A 20,202-nucleotide genomic window follows, 5' to 3' on the forward strand; every position below is an offset into this window, starting at 1 on the left:
CCAAATCCACTGGGAAAGAAGTCTCTCTGTTCAGTAGGTCAGTATATGTTACCAGAAGTTGGGAGAACCATTGCTGAGTGGCAAAAACAAAGACGCTCCTTACATTTTGTGAATCACATAAAAGATCACCTAAAGTCCTGTTTACATCGATTGGTAAAGAAAAGACTGAACCCCCAAACATAACATGTTACATTTCTAGTTGCGGACATTTCAGGAATGAGTGAGAAGGTGGGAAGACATGAAACCACTGAAATCCCATGACAAGGGTGACTGCTGAATTGTCTCAAGACCTGCCTTCCTCTCTCTCCTTAGTGCTGAAATAGCCCTATTTCATTTATTAGGTGAGGAGCTTTCCCAAACCACCATCTCATGTAGTCATCATAGATATCTGTGAGGTAAGTATTGTTAGTTCGGTTTTATAGATGAGAAAAACTGAAGTCAAAAAGAGTATACAACGTACCCAATGGTGAAGCCAGGATTCTAACCCGTCCAGGCCACCTGACTCCAAGCCATTATGATAACCATTCATCATGCTGCTCGTTCCCACTTTGGCTCCATTGAAACACTGGATTATATTTAATCATAAGGTGTTGGTTTTCTTCTAGGTATATTGTGGTCTAACTAGCCAAGGACAGCTAATAGCTGTAAAACAGGTGGCTTTGGATACCTCTGATAAATTAGCTACTGAAAAAGAATATCAGAAACTGCAAGAAGAAGTGGATTTGCTCAAAGCATTGAAACATGTCAACATTGTGGCCTATCTGGGGACATGCTTGGAAGAGAACACTGTAAGCATTTTCATGGAGTTTGTTCCCGGTGGCTCCATCTCTAGTATTATCAATCGTTTTGGGCCGTTGCCTGAGATGGTGTTCTGTAAATATACAAAACAAATTTTGCAAGGCATTGCTTATCTCCATGAGAACTGTGTGGTGCATCGAGATATCAAAGGAAATAATGTCATGCTCATGCCCACAGGAATAATAAAGCTGATCGACTTTGGCTGTGCCAAACGTTTGGCCTGGGCTGGCTTAAATGGCACACACAGCGACATGCTCAAGTCCATGCATGGGACGCCATATTGGATGGCCCCCGAAGTCATCAACGAGTCCGGCTACGGAAGGAAGTCGGACATCTGGAGCATTGGCTGCACTGTGTTTGAGATGGCCACAGGGAAGCCTCCACTCGCGTCCATGGACAGAATGGCGGCCATGTTTTACATCGGAGCGCACCGAGGGCTGATGCCTCCTTTGCCGGAACACTTCTCAGAAAACGCAGCAGACTTCGTGCGTGTGTGCCTAACAAGGTAAGAAATTGAAGGCAGGAGGAGGAGGAGGATAAAGTCCCAGAGAATCCAAGTAGCTGACATTTCCCCTGTAATTTGTGACCTAGTCAAAGCTCTCCACCTGTCCCATGAAGTCAAGTAGGGAGTGATTTTGTGCCAGGAGTCATCACTAGCCATAGTGGGTGATTGTGTTCAGGGTACAAGGGAGGTTAATGCTTCAAGTAGAAACAAAATGCCGTAGTTAGAGGTCTTATCAGGTCCCAACAATTCTTCCCCAAGTCAAGGATATGCAAAAATTGCTGAAGATCTACTTATTTACCCACGGGACATCATCCCAGGGACTGGCTAAGGTAAAATGACATCAATTATGCTTAGGTTTCCCTTTCCTAGGCTGCCTTCCTTCTCAGGAAACCAGTGTTCTCATTTTCTTCCTAGAAACAGCTCTCAGGAAAGTATATGTGAGAAATTCATTCATATTGAGGGATTGATTGATGACTGACATTTAATGCTTTGGTTCCCCCAGAAGTACTTACATTTAAAGTGAGGGTGAACATTTTAAGACAAAGAAACAAATCTCTACCTGGAACATTTCAAGCATCAAGTGAGGTAGAAGAGAAGCCCCAGAAAGTTGCCTGTTTTCTGTTCTGATGCCCCCTTGGTATCCATGGAATAAAACTCTGGGTAAAATGTTAGAACTGTAAGGGACCTTAGATATTACCCACTTGTGTGGTTTTCAAACTTTTCTTAGCCAGGTACTCTCTGCTCATACTAAATCTTAATTCAAAAAATAAAGTGTAAAAGTGGAGAGATGGTTCTTTTTAAAATGTGTGACGGGGTGGCTGGGTGTGTGGCAAGAACTAAAGAGTAAGGTGGGGGTGTTGGAGCCCACCCACCTAGCCTCTAGGATGATATAGAACAGCATAAAATCTACCCACCTAGTGAGGCTCAACATTTAGATACGTTACGGGATGAGGAAGGCCGGAGGCCCAAACACAAGTTTTGGCCTTTCGAGGAAGCATGCTTTCTTATCCCTAGATGAAAAATTCCAGTGCCCCAGCTTTCAGCAAGCATATATGGCATCCAGGGGGTTCATTCTGTCTTTCTCAATGAATCTCGGAACCACAGGTCTCCCTGTCTCTCTCTCTCTCTCCCAGCACATGTGTATCAGCCTGTCCTGGTTGATTTCAGGGGATCACAGAGGCCAGGGCAGGTCCACAAACTCCAGGCATGCAGTTTTGTGCATCCCTCGATGCAGAGACACCATAGGTGTTCCAGTATTGATTTTGTGGGCAGAGCCCCAGAGCTGCCCCTTCCTCCCCCCAAAAACCACAAATAGGACGTGAAGGTGTTAGGAATATCATGTGGACCAGTACTAGTTTGGGAGACTGGGCTTAGCTCTTAAAACTACTGTAGTTGCTTTGCTCTGAATTGAATAATTGTCTATTATTGATCCATAGAAACTACGTGCTATTGTCATTTTTTTCAAGTTGTTATTACTCATGAAATTTAAAGAGAAAGGGTAGAATCTTTCTTATGGCTCTCCTTTTGAACTATTGCTTCATAAACTAAGCAACACACAACTCTCACCACAGATAATGAATTTATAGGGTTGTTGTGAAGGTTAAGTGAAATGGTGTATGCAAATTGCTTAGTGGAGTATGGGGTACGTAATTAGAGCTCCACAGTCAGTAACTATTAGGGAGAATGCTAATACACTGCACCTAATTTCTGTCATATACAAGCATATAATTACCTCCTGAAAATCTATGGCAAAGACCCTAAGGATTCTAGAATCTCACTTGATGTCTATGACAATACTCCTTGGAGTGTGGATAGTCAGAAATAAAGGGGTAAGGCACTTTTAAAGATTCAGAAGTAGAGATGATGAGATAGAGACTAGGAACAAGGATTGAACAGAAAAGAAATGAATTTCAGGGAGCAGTAAGAAGCAAGGGTAGGGGTGTTCCCAAGGGCAGTCTGAAAGTTCTGAAAAGACAGGCCAAGGAGGTTAGCTTTGTTACACAAGCAGTGAGCAGCAGGGGCCTGGAAAACATTTGGGGTAGAGAATGCCGTGAAAAACAAAGTCTTTTGGAAGGCAGGTCAGATGGCAGTGCATTGAAAGACCTCGAATAGAGGCTGCTTGAGACTAGGTCATGCAGGAATCCAGAGCTTGGACTTCTGATGGTGGTGGGACTGTAAAGAGGATTCCAGAACATTTTAGGGGAAGGTGAATCAGGACTTGGTGATAGAGGATGATAGGATTTCATGGTTTTGAATCTGAAAATAGAAGAAATTATAATAGAAAGTCATGAAACAGGAACAAGAGAGGAAGGTGAAGAGGGTCCCCTTCATCTAAGTGCCTCAGCCCATGCAGCCAGGAGGGCTCAGCCCGAGGGGGAAGGGCGAGGAGATTGAGAAAAGATGCAGAGACAGGAAAGCTGGGATTGGGAGGTCCACCATCCACGGATGGCGGAGCAGTGGCGCAGTCTGTTTCACACACAGTTTATATACAGTCTTAGAACAGTTGGCTATACGAACAAGTATTAGCAGAACAAGCAGGTTATCAGTAGAAAATTTTGTTTTGTGTATTGGCAAGTTTGTATGTCTGGGGCTGCATTAGTGTTATCTTGTACTTTCTGGGAAGATGTTGAGGCGAGGCTTCCCATGGGAATGACCTTGCAGGCTGCAAGGCCCATGTCAGCTTACAGCCTACACTAAGGAAGCATTTAAAGCTACGACACTGGAGCTCAGGAAAGCAATTAAGATAGGAGGTATGTATTTGAAAATTATAAGGCTGGTAGCTATAGTCATGAAAAAACTAGAGGGCTGAGGATAATGTTTTTAAAAATGCTCATGGGAGAAGATAACAATATACAGTATCAAGTCTAACACATAAATGGAAAAAAAGGAAGGGAGGGAGGGAGGGCAGGAGAGAAAGGAGGAGGGAAGGGGGTTGCCCCTGAGGTAGAAGAATCAAAAGAACATTTTTTCCTGTCTGGGCAGAGATCGTTTCAGGATGGAGGGCATGGTGAATACTTCAAATGCTACAGAGATACAAGGAAGATGAGCTCATTAAATTTCGTAATGAGAAGGTCATGGTTAATTTCAAGAGGGCAATTTCTATATGAAGAAGAGTAGGCCAAATGGCTAAGGATTTAAGACAATGAATGTTGAAAAAAAAGTCATTGTATTTGGTTATGTTAGGGAAATTTGGCAGGAATAGGAGAAATAGGATGGCAGCTGGACATGGTAGCTAGACTAAGGAAAGGATTTTTGGAGAGATTACTGCATATTTTTGAGAAAGAGCCTCGAGGAGGAGAGAGGTCTTTATTTCACAATGATTTATCATCACTTTATTTTTAAAGTATTTTATTTTTATTTCCATTTTCACCTGGGTTATTCTTGTTGGTCATTTGCTTCCAAAATTATCCCAAGATAGCCAATTTAACCAAAAGAATGCTTTTGCAATACCATGTTTCCTCAAAAATAAGACTGGGTCTTATATTAATTTTTGCTCCAAAAGACGCATTAGGGCTTATGTTCAGGGCATGTCATCCTGAAAAATCATGCGAGGGCTTATTTTCGGGGAAACATGGTAGGTCATTGCGGGTAACTATTGACTGGGTCAGTAGTTCATTGATTGGTTCATTGGCAACAAAACCACAATTGTACTAATTGAACAACTGTCTCCCTTTACTTTATGTTCTTCCAAGAGTCCCCAAATGGGATTATTTCAATTAATCACCAAAGCACATTAAAATGTCTCCTTCTTAACGGCTTTTCAATTCTGGATTGCAGTGCCTTGAAATTTTAAAAGTAAATTGAATGTTACTTAAAAGTGCGTTAGTCGGCACATCTAAGTGTCAATTTTACTTGTGTATAAAGTATTCCCCAAACACATTAAACAAAACCGCAATGAAAAAAGAGGGTCTACTTTTTAATCATAATGTTTACTATTTTTTGAACACTTATTATGTGCCAGACACTGTTTAAAAGTGGTATTATTCAATTCTCCAGAGTTATTGTTATCCCTGTTTTACTGATGAGGAAAGAGTATGAGTCACTTGCCTATGATCACAGCTGAAAACTGGAGCCTGGACTCAACCCGTCTGACTGGCAGAGGCTGTACTTTCATCTTAAAGTTGGCATTTTGAGTCAAGTAGGTCTAGTTGGTAGGCACGTTATTGGGCGTTGCTTCTAATGTGTTTTTCCCTTCTTAGGGACCAGCATGAGCGACCTTCTGCTGTTCAGCTCCTGAAACACTCCTTCTTGAAGAGAAATCACTAAACATACATCAAGACTTTCCACTTGCATTATAGATACTGATATTACTTCATTGTGGGGATGATGGTGAAGGGACCCTTGTTTTCCTACTGGAAAGCCAATCTAATCCAATTTAACCAGATCCTGTAGTGTCACTAACTGAAAAGTTTGTTGCATACTAGTCTCCTCAAGCTTCAGGCACAATTACTTATATATGTGAAAAAATTTTCTTAAACAGTAACAAAGAAACCTATTCCAGTGTTTACAGTTTTGACTATCCAGGAACTATAATCTCTATTGCTTTTACAATATTTCATTTTTGGCCCGTCAATTTTAATGTCATTAGTTTTAAAATAAATTGTAAAAACAAAAGAAGTTTTCCTGCTTGGTATGTCAGAACGCTTATCTAGGTTTTATAAAGGGGACTTAAGAAAGGTAAGAAGTTAAAAGGAGTAGAGAGGTGCTAGATTCTGCTTACTTTGGCGGCAGTCTTAAACTTGCAGATTACAGGAGCTTCAAGGTTAAAAGGAAGAGCTAAGGGCCTGGGTATTTCATTATCAGAGGGTCCCCACACTCCTCAGAAGTCTCCACCTACAAAAAGCTGGGTTATTTAAGGTGGCTTCATAAACCTCAGGCTGTTTTCCCTGTAATTTCAAGTTATGAATTGAGGTCTTCACTTATTTGCAGAGTGAATTAGGTCATTACCACATCTAGAACTAACAAAACCTAAGCCAGGTAGGATAAAAGCTACCTGTCTTAGTATAACTTTGGAAGGATAAAAGCTAGATCAGGTAAGGAGAGCGTGGGTCAGCATATAAACGTTTTCAGGGCACTTTGCTCACTTTACCTGAAGGAAGGACATCCCCAGATGTCCCTTTCATTTCTAGCACATTGGTAAACTTCACAAAACTGAACACAGACAAGTTGTCAAAATTATTACAAGCCCTTATTTTAAGTTGGTGGATGAAGCATTTTAGTAAGATTTCCATTGCTGTCACCTCATGCATCTAAATTTCATTGACTCCTATTGTTTTAAGCTATGTCTACATACGGATTTTTTTAAAAAAAAAATTTCAAGATGGTACAACTCCAAACTAATTTTAGGTATATTCTAACACCAGTTGGCAGGCTTTGTTAAAATCGAACTGCTGCTTCAAACTTTTGAGAAATAAACGTGAAAAGCAGTCCATATGAGATAGAACACATTTTACTTTGGCCAATATGTTTAGATGGGTCTTTGTGGGTATATCTTCCACCTTTCTCTTCAATTTGTACAGTTCTTTTCTCATTATTTGATAGAAATTTAAGGGGTATGTCTCTTATTTTACTTATAAGCATACCTCATTTTATTGCACTTTGCTCTATTGTGCCCCATAGATGTTGCATTTTTAATAAATTGAATGCAAGACCCTCCATCAGCAAAAAGATTATGACTTGGTTTATTTGGGTGCTGTAAAACCGAACCTGGAATATCTCCAAGGTATTCCTGTACTTGGATTATCAACATAAATAACCTGAACCATTTTGTTAAAGTAGGGCTTATTACATATTTTTAAAATTTTAGTTGGGATCTTCAGTGTTCTTTAAAATCTAAATGGTTATATATGACTTTGGAGCAATTAACTATTTACATTCAAGCCAATTAAACCTTATGGGCAATAAGGTATGTTTATAGCAATGTATGCAAATCACAGTAATGGACACACGACTTTGGTGTGAATAAGTAAGATTCTGAACAGTCTGGAATATTAAACAGAACCTTCAAAACTTTAGTCTCAGTAGGCAAGCCTTGGTCCAAAGAGCTTTCTGTTGTTTTGCTGGTCATTGTGTTTAAAGATGGCAGACTGGAATTATGCTGTTATTGTCACTCAGATGTTTGCCCCCTTTACAGCTTCCTTTAGGAGGACGAGGGTCTGAAGAAGAGAGTGCAGATAGGTGGGGCTGGGAGGGCTAGCTTCATGGAGTTACTAGAAAAAAGGCACATCATTTAATTCTGGCTGCTGTTTGGGTTGGTAGTATTTTCTTTTTATTAATGAACAATCGGGCTCAGAGCTACATAACTTTCTCAAGGCCGTCCAACTGGTAGGTGGGAGTTGGGACTGCCAACCAGATTTGTCTGACTTTAGTGCCCTTTCCCTGCTGCCTCCCAGATTTGTAGTTTTATAAATAAAATCAGTTATATCGTGGGCAGCCAGATGGATCAGCTGGTTAGAGCGTGAACTCTGAGCAACAGCGTTGCTGGTTTGATTCCCACCATGGAATGGTGGGCTGTGCCCTCCACAACTAGACTGAAGGACAACCACCTGGAGCTGATGGGCCCTGAAGAAACACTGTTCCCCAATAAAATTTATTTTAAAAAACATCAGTTACATTGTTATGTTTTACTCAAACAAAACTCCACTGAGATGCTGATACATTCACCAGTCGTTAGTGATTTTGGTTACTTTAATGGTGGGAACAGCTTTTCCTTTTCCACTTAGCAGTATTGTCTTCCCCTTTGTAATCACCTCCCTTTTCACCAAACAGAATGCCAGGTGTTCACCTTCAGACGTCACTTTCATCACATACTCAATCTTTCTGTATGCTCTGGGACCCAAGCTCAACCAAAGGAAATTTAACTCCACGAGTCCACTTCTAAAAGTAGTTCCAATGCCACCGCATCTTAACTTGAGCCTACTTTAGCCCTCACACTGGGAGCCATTCCCAGTGGCTGAATTAGGAGAGTTGCCATAGCGGAAGTGCGACCCTGAGTGTGGGGTTGGGGGCGGTACAGTATTCCAGTTCCTTGCTTTGTCCAGTCCCTCCTGCTTGGTAACTACAACAGTCCATAATGTAGTGAGTCGCTCCAAGATAAAAACTCAGTCTGCTCCATGAGCAACCAAGAACCTCCCTCACCCACTGGGCTTTATTTCTCTTCCTCGCTGCTCCTACAAGTTTTTAGCTCACAGCAGCTATGTAATGTCAAAACTTGCATTTAGAAGGGTATTTCCTTCTAAATGACAGATTTAGAAGGTAATCTGTCAGCTTTAAAGGACGGGGTGTAGGCAATCTGCATCTTCATTGGTAATCAACAAAGTTAACATGAAAGAGTAACTGTATGGCATCATACTGCGAAAAGCTGAAATAGAACCCACTCCTGAGGAAATGCTACGGTACTTTCTTACTGCCCTACTCAAATTCATTTTTTGTGTGAAAAACCATGGCTGAATTCATCCCTAAAGCAGTTGCTCCTACAGATTACAACTTGAAAAACTAAAAACTGATCTCAGGTATATGCCTGGGCATTTGTAAGGTCTAAATAAGCCTCTTAATTTCATGGTAAGATGATAAAAACCCTCCTAAGTGAGATCCTACATTGCTTTGAGAGGTGGTATTGCAGGGAGGGAACAGGCAGGTCATGTAGTTACAACAAACGTGTAACAATTTTTTCATTATACTGAAAACAACTGGGGGAAAATGGGAAAAACAATGGAGTAGGATGAATCACTAAGTGGAATTACTAAATTTGGTTAAGTGGAATTATCAACTCTGTAACATTCCTAAATAAAACTGTGTGCTAATAAAATAAGCCCTTATTGGTATTATCAACATACGATGAAGACAAATCTTTTGATATGATTTCAAAATATTTTACATTTATTCTTAAACTGCATTTTAGTGGAAGTAACTTTTCTATCCTAGTTCTACTTTATTAAAGTCATTGCAAGGCTTCCATTTTCTTTCAAGGGGAAGGTGCAGTGGGGGAGGGACAAAGGGGGCTGGAGAAGAGCAGCAATATTCAAACAGTTTATGATTAAGTATTTTTCTCATGGATAATTCCTTTTCCAGATAATTGCAATTACTCTCTACTTTTCATGGAGGTGATACAAGAGGTTAAACAAGAAATTCCCAAAGTATGAATTAAGAGTGAACATTTAAATTCTGGAAACAGTAGTGTTTAATATACATTCATTCCAGTTTAGTGCACCTGGATCAGCCTTCATCATTCCCTCTAATACCCAAAACATATACCTGTTAGGCTGCTCGTCCATGTTGTCTATTTTTGGCCTTCCTTGATCACCCAAGCCTTAAACCTCACAACCCTATGCACAGGTACAATTAATATCACCAACGTTTTGTAGGGAAGGAAATCAACACACGAAGTAATTCACCCAAGGTCACTAGCTACTAAGTGGTGGGGCCACGATTCGGATGTGAACAATCTGATCGCAGAGGCCACACTCCTTAATGATATATGACGCCACTCAGACATAGTCTTTTATGTTAGAGACCTTATTTCCCACATTTCCCAGCGACTGAAAGTTTTTTCTGCTTCACATTAACAAGACATGTTAGAGCCTTGGATTTACGTTGTCAATATACAAATTTTATTCATTCCTTGTATTAAATACTGAATTGAAATTCAATGACTAATGGAATTCATGCCATATACACATATTCCTATTTTGACTTTTCTATCAGCAAACATCCTAGTCAATAGTTTTTGGGGGTTTTGAGTACATTCAGAAAATGAAATTTCAGTAATTGCTGACAACAAATGAGTACATGGTAAGTTTTTCAAACCAAGTGAAACTGCTTGAAAAACACACCTAAAAATAAGAGTGTACTCATTAACAAACAGGCAAATCAAATTAAAGCAACCACTAAACAGGTTTTAAGTGAGGGTTCCTCCCAGAACTTGGAAATAAAGGAAATTAGATAGCCCTCAGAATTTACTTTTGAGATTAAGGGATCACAGTGAACAGGTTAAGTTACATGTATAAGAACAAAATTACTCTTAGCCACACAACCTTCAATGTACCTTGCTTACCAACCTACCTAAAGAACCTGTCGGGCAGAACAGATACCGGTAAATTATATAAACAGAAAGAGAGGAGTCCCAGGAATGAAAGCTGGCTGTGCCCAACTCTACACTGCGGAATAAAAAGTGGACATTTGGTATCAGACCAAAACACTTCAAGCATTCCAGACCCACTGTAAAGATGTGTCAGAGGCAAACTTCTCTTAAAAAATAAGCAACCTCCTGATTACTGGGCTTACGTATGTCAGTTTACAGTGATCAAATTGCAGGTATTAACGTAGCTATGAATTTTCTAACACACTGGTATAGTAACTTGGCACCGTGGGCGGCCAGGAACACAGTGTGCTGCTCTCCCAATGTAAAAATCTGTCTAAATCAACCTACCATAAACAGATTGGCACGAGATTAGCACAGATCATCCTGTGAGCTAAGTTAGTACAAGTTTCCCTGAGTATGGGGTCTGTGGATGCTTCAACTGGGGAAAGGCAGTTTTGTGATTCCAACTGCCTCCCAAGAAAGCCTCTTGAGTGAGAAACTGCTGAATCAAAAATTCTTTGTAACAGGAGCTCTCAAATTTTTCTCAGCAAAGACATCTTAAAAATTGCCTGGCAATTTCAGCAAGGTAGTAGGTGAGAAACAATTACTTTTTGTTAGGTAACATTTGCAAATAGTGAGGTATCTTGGGAATAAAACCATCTTCCGTAACAGATATTATCATGTTAAAAAAAAATCCTTACATATTTCCACAGTAAATGCAAAACCGTAAAATACCTAATCAACCAAGTGTACCTAAAGAGTACACAATAGTCCTGCATATATAAGCAGTGGTTTATTTTTAAGATTTGTTAAGGATAAAAGCCAGTAATTTAACAAAACATGTGTTTAAAATGCTTTAAAAGAAAAGCATGCAGAAAAAAAAAATAATTTGGTGACCTAAAATAGATCTCAAGTAGTCATTTCTGTAGTTTCAAAGGGATAAGACAGGACAAAATTAAGATAGCCTATTGACAAGAGAAAAATTCTGAGAAGTCCTAAATTAAATTAACAGCAGGCCAGAGGGTGGGTGGGAGACAGGAGAAATTAATCAGTTAATAGAGCTCTGGTGCGAACCCAACAAGACTGCTCACGTGCCTGAGTGTGTGTTGAAACTCTGAATTAACTTCCAGGCGGCCGTTTCTGTGATTATCTAGGGAAACAGACGATCACCAGTTGACACCTCATCCAGCTTACACATGAACATTCCAGACTGTGGCCCACAACCAATCCAAAAGCGCAAATACCTTTTCATCCTATGCACCTATCCCAGAACTGTCCCCGCTTCACCTTCCCCACCCCTATTTAACCACAGCCAATGTAAATTCTTTCAAAACAGCTTACATCTTTCTTCTCCAAACTCATTGTATAAAACAGCCCCGCCAATCCCAGGGTGGCAGCCATATCTGTCTTCTCCACCTAGCCCTGCTGCTGGTGGTGTAGACCGCATGCCCCATATCTGGTTCTTACTTGGGCTAGCATATTGCTCAGTAAACTCTTTCTTTCAGAAAAACTTTTGGCTTTGAAGGTTTTTTAACATAACTGTAATCTGTTGGTACAAGTAATGCAAGCACACCTCATGAAATTCTGCATGAAACCATGTATCATGGTAGAAGCTTTGACTCCTAAGACCTCTAACCAGAATAAACTGCATACTCAGAGGAAAAGCAAGATGCATCTTAAATACATTCAAAGATAAATCCAGGGGTGACTAAATGACTTTTCAGTATTTAAATACCTGCAACAACAAATGAACCTCAGGTTAAACAAGAAAAAGGATCTAGGACATTTTGCAAAGTCTTACCCAATAAAGGATACTACCCGCCAGTCTTGTAAAGTAGGCCTCCAAGAATATTTCTGTGAAAAGGTACTCCTTCACTTTGGTTCTGAAAATATATTTTAAGGTAGCTAAGGCAAATATTTAGGGGGCACAGCTCAATATTGGAAAATTAGTTGAAAGAGGTAGAAGTAAAGTCTATCTATGCAATGTGCTTCTGCATAAAGGTAACAGATCTGTGATCTAGGGAAAGCACAACTAAAAAATGAATCACTCTTTTATAGGCTGTTTAAAAGATAATGCTTTTTAATATTTCAAATATTTTTAAAAATCTCATCAAAAATGTATCACCTTAACAGTACTTTGCACATGTGGAATTTCATACCTAAATCTGATTATACTATTTTGGTTTACTTATGGCTACTTACAAGAAGACTCAGTAATAATGTCCATTCACTGGAGTCTTTTTCTTTGGTTGAGCCTATTGGGACCAGGCTGATGAACTATTTTATGCAAATGAGATGGCTGAAGCAAATTCATGGTAATATAAATTATAAGGGTTTTCATTTAATGGGAATGAAACTTAAAAAGGACTTCCATATTTATCCCCATCGTGGTTTTGGAAGCTTATATCCTGCTCAGAGGTTAAAGAGTTCGAATAGCTCACACAATCCTGTAAAAATTACAACTGGCTGCCCTTTAATAAATAAAGTTATTGTAAAGATTTACATTTACAGAGTGAAAAGTGAATACATAGCATTTCAAATTCAATTTTGGAAGTACTAATAAGTACTGACTCATAACAATATACACTAGCTACCTTTTTAACTGTCCATCATTAGCACCAATGAAGATTCAACAAAATTACCTTTATTCCCACATCTCAAAACAATTCTGCAAATTCTTTGTGAAGTTTAAGTATAGTCACAGACCTTAAATATTCACATTGTTTTCTATGTCATACTGAAAATAAGTTCACTACTTTTCTGGATATTCTTTACAAAATCTTATTAAAATTCCTGGTATTATCATCCCCAATTATACAGTAGCACAACCACCCTATGTAGTTTCACATGATTGCTCCTTAGAGGTTTCACATCTAAATTACCAAGAACAAAACCCTTCCCTCCCTAATTTTTGCACTCAGCGTAATTCTACACTAGTCCTTGGATTATGTACCACTGTCAAAGTATAACTGTATCAAAATTATCATGTTTGTGGATACAATAATATGCCATACAGAACAAAGTTACACGTAATGACAAAGATTACTAAAGTTATGCAAGACAAGAACAAATGTTAGGACATGCTAACTAAGCAATGTCCCTAGAAAGAGGCTCCTAGTATCCTAAATTCAAATAACATTGACAAAATAATAAACAATTAAAAAATTATAAAGCTACTGACAAATTAGGTAATTGCTAAATAAAAGTAGAGCACGAGATTAAACTCTCTAATATTTACAACTGCAACATATTTGAGTAAAATTACAATTGTGCACATATCAGTGGCTTTTTTAACAAAAATAATTCATATACACAGAGGAAAAATTAAGACAGCTTTCAGTTCAACAGATGTTGAATTCAACCCAGCTCAAAGATACTCAACAGCTCAAAGATTTACCACAGAATAAATTCAAGACTCGCTCATAAACCAGAACCATATTACTGGTGGTTAAGACAAATTTTAAACAAGTCCAAGTCTATCGTTTATTCCTAAGTCAGATGACAGTGCAAATGTGACCTCAACAGGAATATACTGAGATGTGCGAACCAATGTAAAACCTCCAACTGCTGTTTACATGGAGGATGACCTTTTTTGCTTAGAGCTTCCTGAGAAGCTATAGATACAGGTACAATGCACAGTAATGTTTTCTTTTTAAATTTATTCTTGGAATATAAAAGAACTGAGAGAGCAATAGGTTTAATTTTATTTTTATAAGGAAGACTGCATTTACTTGAAAAAGAAATATGGCATCACACACAAACACGCTTCAGGGGAGGAGTATGTTTAGGAATGTGGTGTTATTCTGAATGCCAGAGGACAAAGTGATCCCTGTTTACTGTTAAACTATGTAGTGTTAAAGTTACTTAAAAAAGCTTACTAATTCTTCACTATGTAAGTTTTGTGAATTCAGCTTTCAAATCACAGTCATCTACATAACCATTATTAACAGCTCTTTATAGTACTGCGACAAGCCAACATTTCACTGCACTTCACATCAAGAGTATGTAAACTTTATTTTTCCCTCTTCAAGCCTTCAGAAAATCAGGGGCTATTTCAGCAGCCAATCTGGTGAGAACCACTGAAGGCAGAAGTTCAGTGCCTCGCCGTGTAAGTGACCTTCTGTGGCACTGCATACCCAACCTGGTAGTGAAGTGTCCTCTTCAGAGGCGTCCAGTAAGGCCTAGAGTTTAAGGTTAACATGAAAAAGTGCCACCTTTGCTTTAGATTAGTGATGGACTCTGACAAGATCAAATAAAGTTATTCTGTATATTGTTATACTTACAAGCAGCTCCAATCCTGAGTATTTATGGTAATATCTAAACATACAAAAATGTATGTACATTTTTCTCCACTTTCTTGTAAACAGTTTTCAGTATACTGTTTTATCCCTTTATCACTGAAACATGCAAATCATACATACAAGTATAAATACACAAAAGAAAACAATTACACTCATTCAAAAGCCAAGCAACAACAAAAAAATAGCTACAGTATTCAAATTATAAATAACGAATGCTTGAGGCATCTTATATTCCTAGAAGCAGCCAGCCATTCATCCTAATGTTCTTAGCTGCAATTGTAGAAATACTGAGTTTTGCACCTTCCATGCTTTTACAGTATTTATAACACTATCATATGTGGAGATAAAGACGTGTTTACTATAATCTCTTCTTTTCAGAATGAAGAATAAAGCAGCACTTACAAATATTGAAACAGTGGCAGCAACAGCAGGTGTTACCACTGCTAGATCAGGAGGATTCCATTCTAACAACGTTTAAATTAAAAAAGGAAAGGAAAATGTGACCTAAACACAGGGTTACATGTTCATCCCTTGGGCACTTAGCAGCGAGTCCAGCATGTCGAATGTGTCTTTGTAGTCCATATGCTGGCTGTTTGTGCTGTACTCGTGACTGACATCAGGACCGTTGCTCTCCACTGGCTTCTTGTCCAGTTTCACGAGGGTGCTGAGATGTCCGTAGCCCACCTGGTATGTGACAGGGGGAGGAGGGGGTAAGGGATGGTTAAAAACAGAGTTGTGAGAGGATAGATACTGCTTAACAGAGGAGGAAGAACTAGATGAACTACCTGAACTTTTGGAACTTTTGCTCATTTTGGAGTGATGGTTGTGGGATGCATCATTGACATGCAGCTTCTTCCTGGAGGAGCTGGAACTAGAGGCAATGCCATCACTGCTCAGGCCAGCAGGACTCCTCAGCACAGGGGGTGGCAGTCCGTCAGCACTGTGCTTACCGCCACCCCCGCTGCTGCCACTGTGCGAGTGTGGGTGCTTGTGGCTGCTGGGGTGGTGGCGGTTGGAGGGGGGCTCCTTGTGCTTCTCCTTATGCTCTCTGCTCACATGGGGGCTGGAGTGCTTGCTCTTCCCACTGCCTTCATCCGAAGAGCTGTGTCTTTCTGAGGAAGAAACTCTGATCTTCATTTTCAGTTCTTCTTTACTGGCACTTTTATCAGTGGGTGGTATTGGAATCCGTAATTTCAGAGATCCGCTTTTTTCCTTCTTCTCTGCCAAGTATTTTTCAGGCTTTTCTGCATTTGTGATGGGAATTTTCATTTTGATAGGAGAAGTCACAGAACTGCTGCTGGCTGCCTGGGGCTGCACGTGCTTGTGCTGCTGTTCTACCTGGGCGGCTATGGAATGATCCCTGACATCCAGATCCAGGGTTTCTAGCTTACGTTTTTCTCTATATTTATCTAGAGACATTTTCTGAGGAATCACTCCAGGAGTAGCAGAAATGGGTCCATGGTGTTTACTGCTCCCTGCTTTATGAGTATATTCTTGCTTAACAGAAGCATGGTCAGCAATTTTGTCAGGCCTGTGATGTAATCCTGAATGCAGCGACATAGAAGGACCCTGCTGGAAGTTGATGTACTGGCTACCAGACAAAGACGCCTCCTGTTTCTGTGAATATATCTGTTCTGTCCTTGCTGATTCCTGATGCTGAGGCCATTCTTGGTGTGATGACAAACCGTACGAGGAACTTGACATTCCTGTTGCTAGCATTGACAAATTATCAGATGTATGGCTGTCTTGAACAGAAATACTTCCCGAATTTAGGGATACTGGTGTAGGGAATGCTGATGAGGATGGTTTCTGAAAACTTGGGTTTGTAGGCACACCAGTAACACTATCTACTAAAATGGAATTCTGGACCAAAGATGAACCAAGAAGTGGTGTTTCTGATACTTGTCCATCTACTTTTGGTTTCCTAGCTGCTGCCTGATTAGCCTAATGAAATAAAACACAAAAGAAGCAATGATAGTACAGGACTTTAATACACATTTCTTTGCTTACAAAAATTCTGTATTAAATATATGGAAATGAAATCAACTGGGGTTCAAAGCTTTATACTGCCAATAAATAAATGTTTTATTTATAGGCATAAAAGACAGCTATAAAGAGCTGAAAGCACTAATTTTAGAATTAGATACAGGTTAAACTCTAGCCCAGCCATTTGAGAAATTTAACTTGTCTAGGCTTTAACTTCCCCATTTGCAAAACGAGGAGACTATTTCCATCATTGTGAGAATTAAACAAGAAATTTATGAAGTACTTAGCAAAATCCATTGGATATAGTAGTTGAATAAACCATGAGTGTATGTAGCTTATGATACACTGTAATTATTTAGGAATACTGGAAATAAGAATATTTAACCACAAAAATTTGAACTGGTTAACTATATAATTATTAGATAAATGACAAATTGATATTCTATTAAACCCTACCAATTCTCTTACCCTCCAGTTTCGAATCTTCTTCAACCTACTAGGCGTTTTCTCCAATATTTGTAGAAACTCATGTGTTAGCTCTAAAAATAAAATGTAAATGTATAACTTAGAATGTGCCTTTAGGATTTAAATTTCTTTTAAGTTGGCCATTTTAAAAAGGGACCTCAAGAGTTCATCTACTTCATCTACTTCACTATCACCCTCTTATTCAATTTTGGCATATACAGAAGTAGACACAGTTCGGAACAAATATTTTTAAAGAGGAAGCCTTTAAAAAAAGAAAATCACCCCCCACCCTACACATGATTTTACACGCTTACTCAGAAATTTAGTAGCATTAAAAAAAATTGCCCCCAAACAGAAAATCTCTTTTAGGCAAACACCATAGTAATAATTGTTGCAGGCAAGCTCCATCAATAGATTTTTTTTAAATTAGTGGGCAAAAGTTTGAGGAAAAAAAGGATATTCATATAATCCCTGCATACCTTTAAGATATTAATAATTACAAAGAGAAAACAGTAACTTTACAATGGAGAAACCCAGCAGATACCACCTTAACCAAGTATCATGGTTCTCATTACTAGCCATAAGACGTATCAACATGATGTACCCCGATAGGATGTACTGAGTAGGGAACAACCCGTTTCTGTGGTGTTCCTGCCCAAGATGTGTAACTTCAATCTAATAATGAGAAAACATCAAACTCCAATTGAGAAACATTCTATTAATATAAAACAGCTGTTATTCTTCAAAGTGTCAAGGACATGAAAGAAAAGGAAAGATTGAAAAACTGTCATAGATCGGAAGAGATTAAGGGGCACGTCAACCAAATGGAATGTGATCCTAGAACAGAAAAACTGGAGAAATCTGAGTAAAATCTGTAGTTTGGTTAATAGTATTATACCAATATTAACTTCCTGGTTTTGATAATCATGTATTATTATATATAAAATGTTGACACTAGAGAAAGTGGGTGAAGCGTATACAGAATATCTGTATTATTTTGCAATTTCTTTAATTTCAGAATTATTTTGATGTTAAATGAAAAACATTCCTCCACCTATGTCATAACTTCCTAGCAATTAACACTATTAACATACCGTGTTTCCCCGAAAATAAGACCTAGCCGGACCAACAGCTCTCATGCATCTTTTGGAGCAAAAATTAATATATTTTACTTATTTTACTATAAGACTGGGTCTTACACAGTAATATGATATTATATAATACCGGATTTTATATTAATTTTTGCTCCAAAAGACGCATTAGAGGTGATGGGTCTGGCTAGGTCATATTTCCGGGGAAACACGGTATTAATGAACCACCCTGGTTATATTTTTACATTATTTTTCTCCCTTAAATTTAGGATTAAAATGAGATGACCCACTTTTCTAAAGTGGCAGAGTTATGAATTATAGTTTTCTACCCCAAAATAGTGTTCTTAATATAGTTATTGGCAACTCTTAAGACAAATATTAGTATTAGTCTTGGCATCACTATACGTGTGTGTTCACAAGCTGTGACAACTAACTCCTGCTAAAGTTTCATGAGCTTTTGACCCAGTTAGGATGAAAAAAACCAAATGCCTGGACTACCACCTGATCATTTGAAAAAAAGACTCCTTTTCTACCTGGACACTAATAAATCTAGCAGATAAATAATACTTTGGGGCCAACATTAACAAGAAATTGTTTGACTCAATTTCTTTAACAGCTTGGTTGTCAAAGATTAAATGCATATAAAGTTTCTGGTCCCAAACCTGGTACTCAGCTGGAATAAAATATAAGCTTTGGTTTTCCTTTCTCAAGTATCCTACTCTTAAATTTTATAGTGGAGGAAAAAAAGAATCTGTCAAATAATCAGTACTAATGTAAGTAATTAACTACATGCACAAAAACTACATGCATGCATGATACTTAAAATAGAGGCCTCTCTCCCTCAAAGCTAATATACAGAAGAAATTCAAAATATAAAAAACATAGATGAGGGTTTGTTACTAATCAAAAAAACCCCACAAAACAAACAAAATTTATAGGTAGGACAAGTACAAGCAAATGTTGTTTTGAAACAGTCATTAAATGACTTATTTCAGTATATATCGATACTTCAGAAACCATGTTAAAATTCAGTCCATTTTCAATTTTGTTACTGTATTTCTTTTGTAATCAAAGCAGAGAAGGCTACTATATATTATGTAGATTTTAAAAATTAGTTGCAGGTGTAATATGTAGCTATTTTTAATATGTTAAATGTCCAAGATTCCTATTCAGTGGCTTTCCAAACGAATAATGTACTTGAGCCCTCAGAGTGGAATCTGAAGGTATTTAGGTAACCCCTGTTCTGTCAAAAAAAAAAAAAAAAAAAAAATCAACCCAACTTTACCTACAACTTAAGAGCAGGAGAAAAGGCAAATTTTTTCAGTGAGCTTTACTTTAGTACCATGTATATAAACTATTTTTATTAAGATTATGCCTACTTTATCTACTGACTGCTAGATGGTGGCATAGATAACCTAATCTTCAAGTCACAGAAGAAAAAAAGCCTCCTACAGGTTTATCTTTTTTTGCTGTTAAATTTTGCTTTAATGTATGAATTACATTAATACCTCACATTATGTAAACATTTAAGTTGTTTATAACTTTAAAAACTTACTCCCAGTATACATTCCAATAAATTTATTCTGTAAAAACAACACTTTTGTTTTTGATTTCTTTTACAGTAAACTTTTCAACTACAAACGTTAAATACTCAAAAGACGTTCCAAGGACGGGTACAACAGGGAACAACCCCCCCCCCCACCGCCAATACACTGGCTTTTAGGTATCATTTCTGGTCACTAAAGATGTCCTTCCCCTCTGCACAAACTTTGAAAAACCTCTGGCAATGTAAGGAAAAGAGAATAATCATGTGGCAGTAATATAGCACAATATATATACTCTGGGAGAAAGTTTCCAGAGGAAAAAAAAAATCAGAAAATCAAGATCTAACAAAGAAGCATATTTTACCAAAAGGGTAGGCAAAATTGCCAGTGGACTAAATATGACCTGCATCCTGTTTTTGTAAACAAAGTTTTA

The 20,202-nt window shown here is 38.4% G+C and overlaps 2 protein-coding genes across 9 annotated transcripts in view; one reads left to right on the forward strand and one right to left on the reverse strand.

Moving 5' to 3' along the window:
• The window catches only part of MAP3K19 (mitogen-activated protein kinase kinase kinase 19), a 57,426-nt gene extending 50,569 nt beyond the window's left edge, over window positions 1-6,857 (forward strand). For 2 of the 3 annotated variants that reach the window (XM_033111455.1, XM_033111456.1), the window contains 2 exons: window positions 606-1,303; window positions 5,503-6,857. In XM_033111455.1, the coding sequence (XP_032967346.1) occupies window positions 606-1,303; window positions 5,503-5,569 (765 nt within the window). In that variant the 3' untranslated portion in view covers window positions 5,570-6,857. Of the gene's footprint in view, window positions 1-605; window positions 1,304-5,502 lie in introns of those variants that run through there. The other variant, XM_033111457.1, reaches the window with a different exon arrangement.
• Window positions 6,858-12,835: 5,978 nt separating this feature from the next.
• CCNT2 (cyclin T2) overlaps window positions 12,836-20,202 on the reverse strand; it is a 41,131-nt gene continuing 33,764 nt past the window's right edge. For 5 of the 6 annotated variants that reach the window (XM_033111588.1, XM_033111594.1, XM_033111591.1 and 2 more), the window contains 2 exons: window positions 17,138-17,208; window positions 13,005-16,627 (listed from right to left, as the gene is read on the reverse strand). In XM_033111588.1, coding sequence (XP_032967479.1) covers window positions 15,200-16,627; window positions 17,138-17,208 — 1,499 coding nt within the window. In that variant the 3' untranslated portion in view covers window positions 13,005-15,199. Of the gene's footprint in view, window positions 16,628-17,137; window positions 17,209-20,202 lie in introns of all 6 variants that reach the window. The other variant, XM_033111590.1, reaches the window with a different exon arrangement.

Source organism: Rhinolophus ferrumequinum, chromosome 8 (genome assembly GCF_004115265.2).
Source record: "Rhinolophus ferrumequinum isolate MPI-CBG mRhiFer1 chromosome 8, mRhiFer1_v1.p, whole genome shotgun sequence".
Lineage (NCBI taxonomy): Eukaryota > Metazoa > Chordata > Mammalia > Chiroptera > Rhinolophidae > Rhinolophus > Rhinolophus ferrumequinum.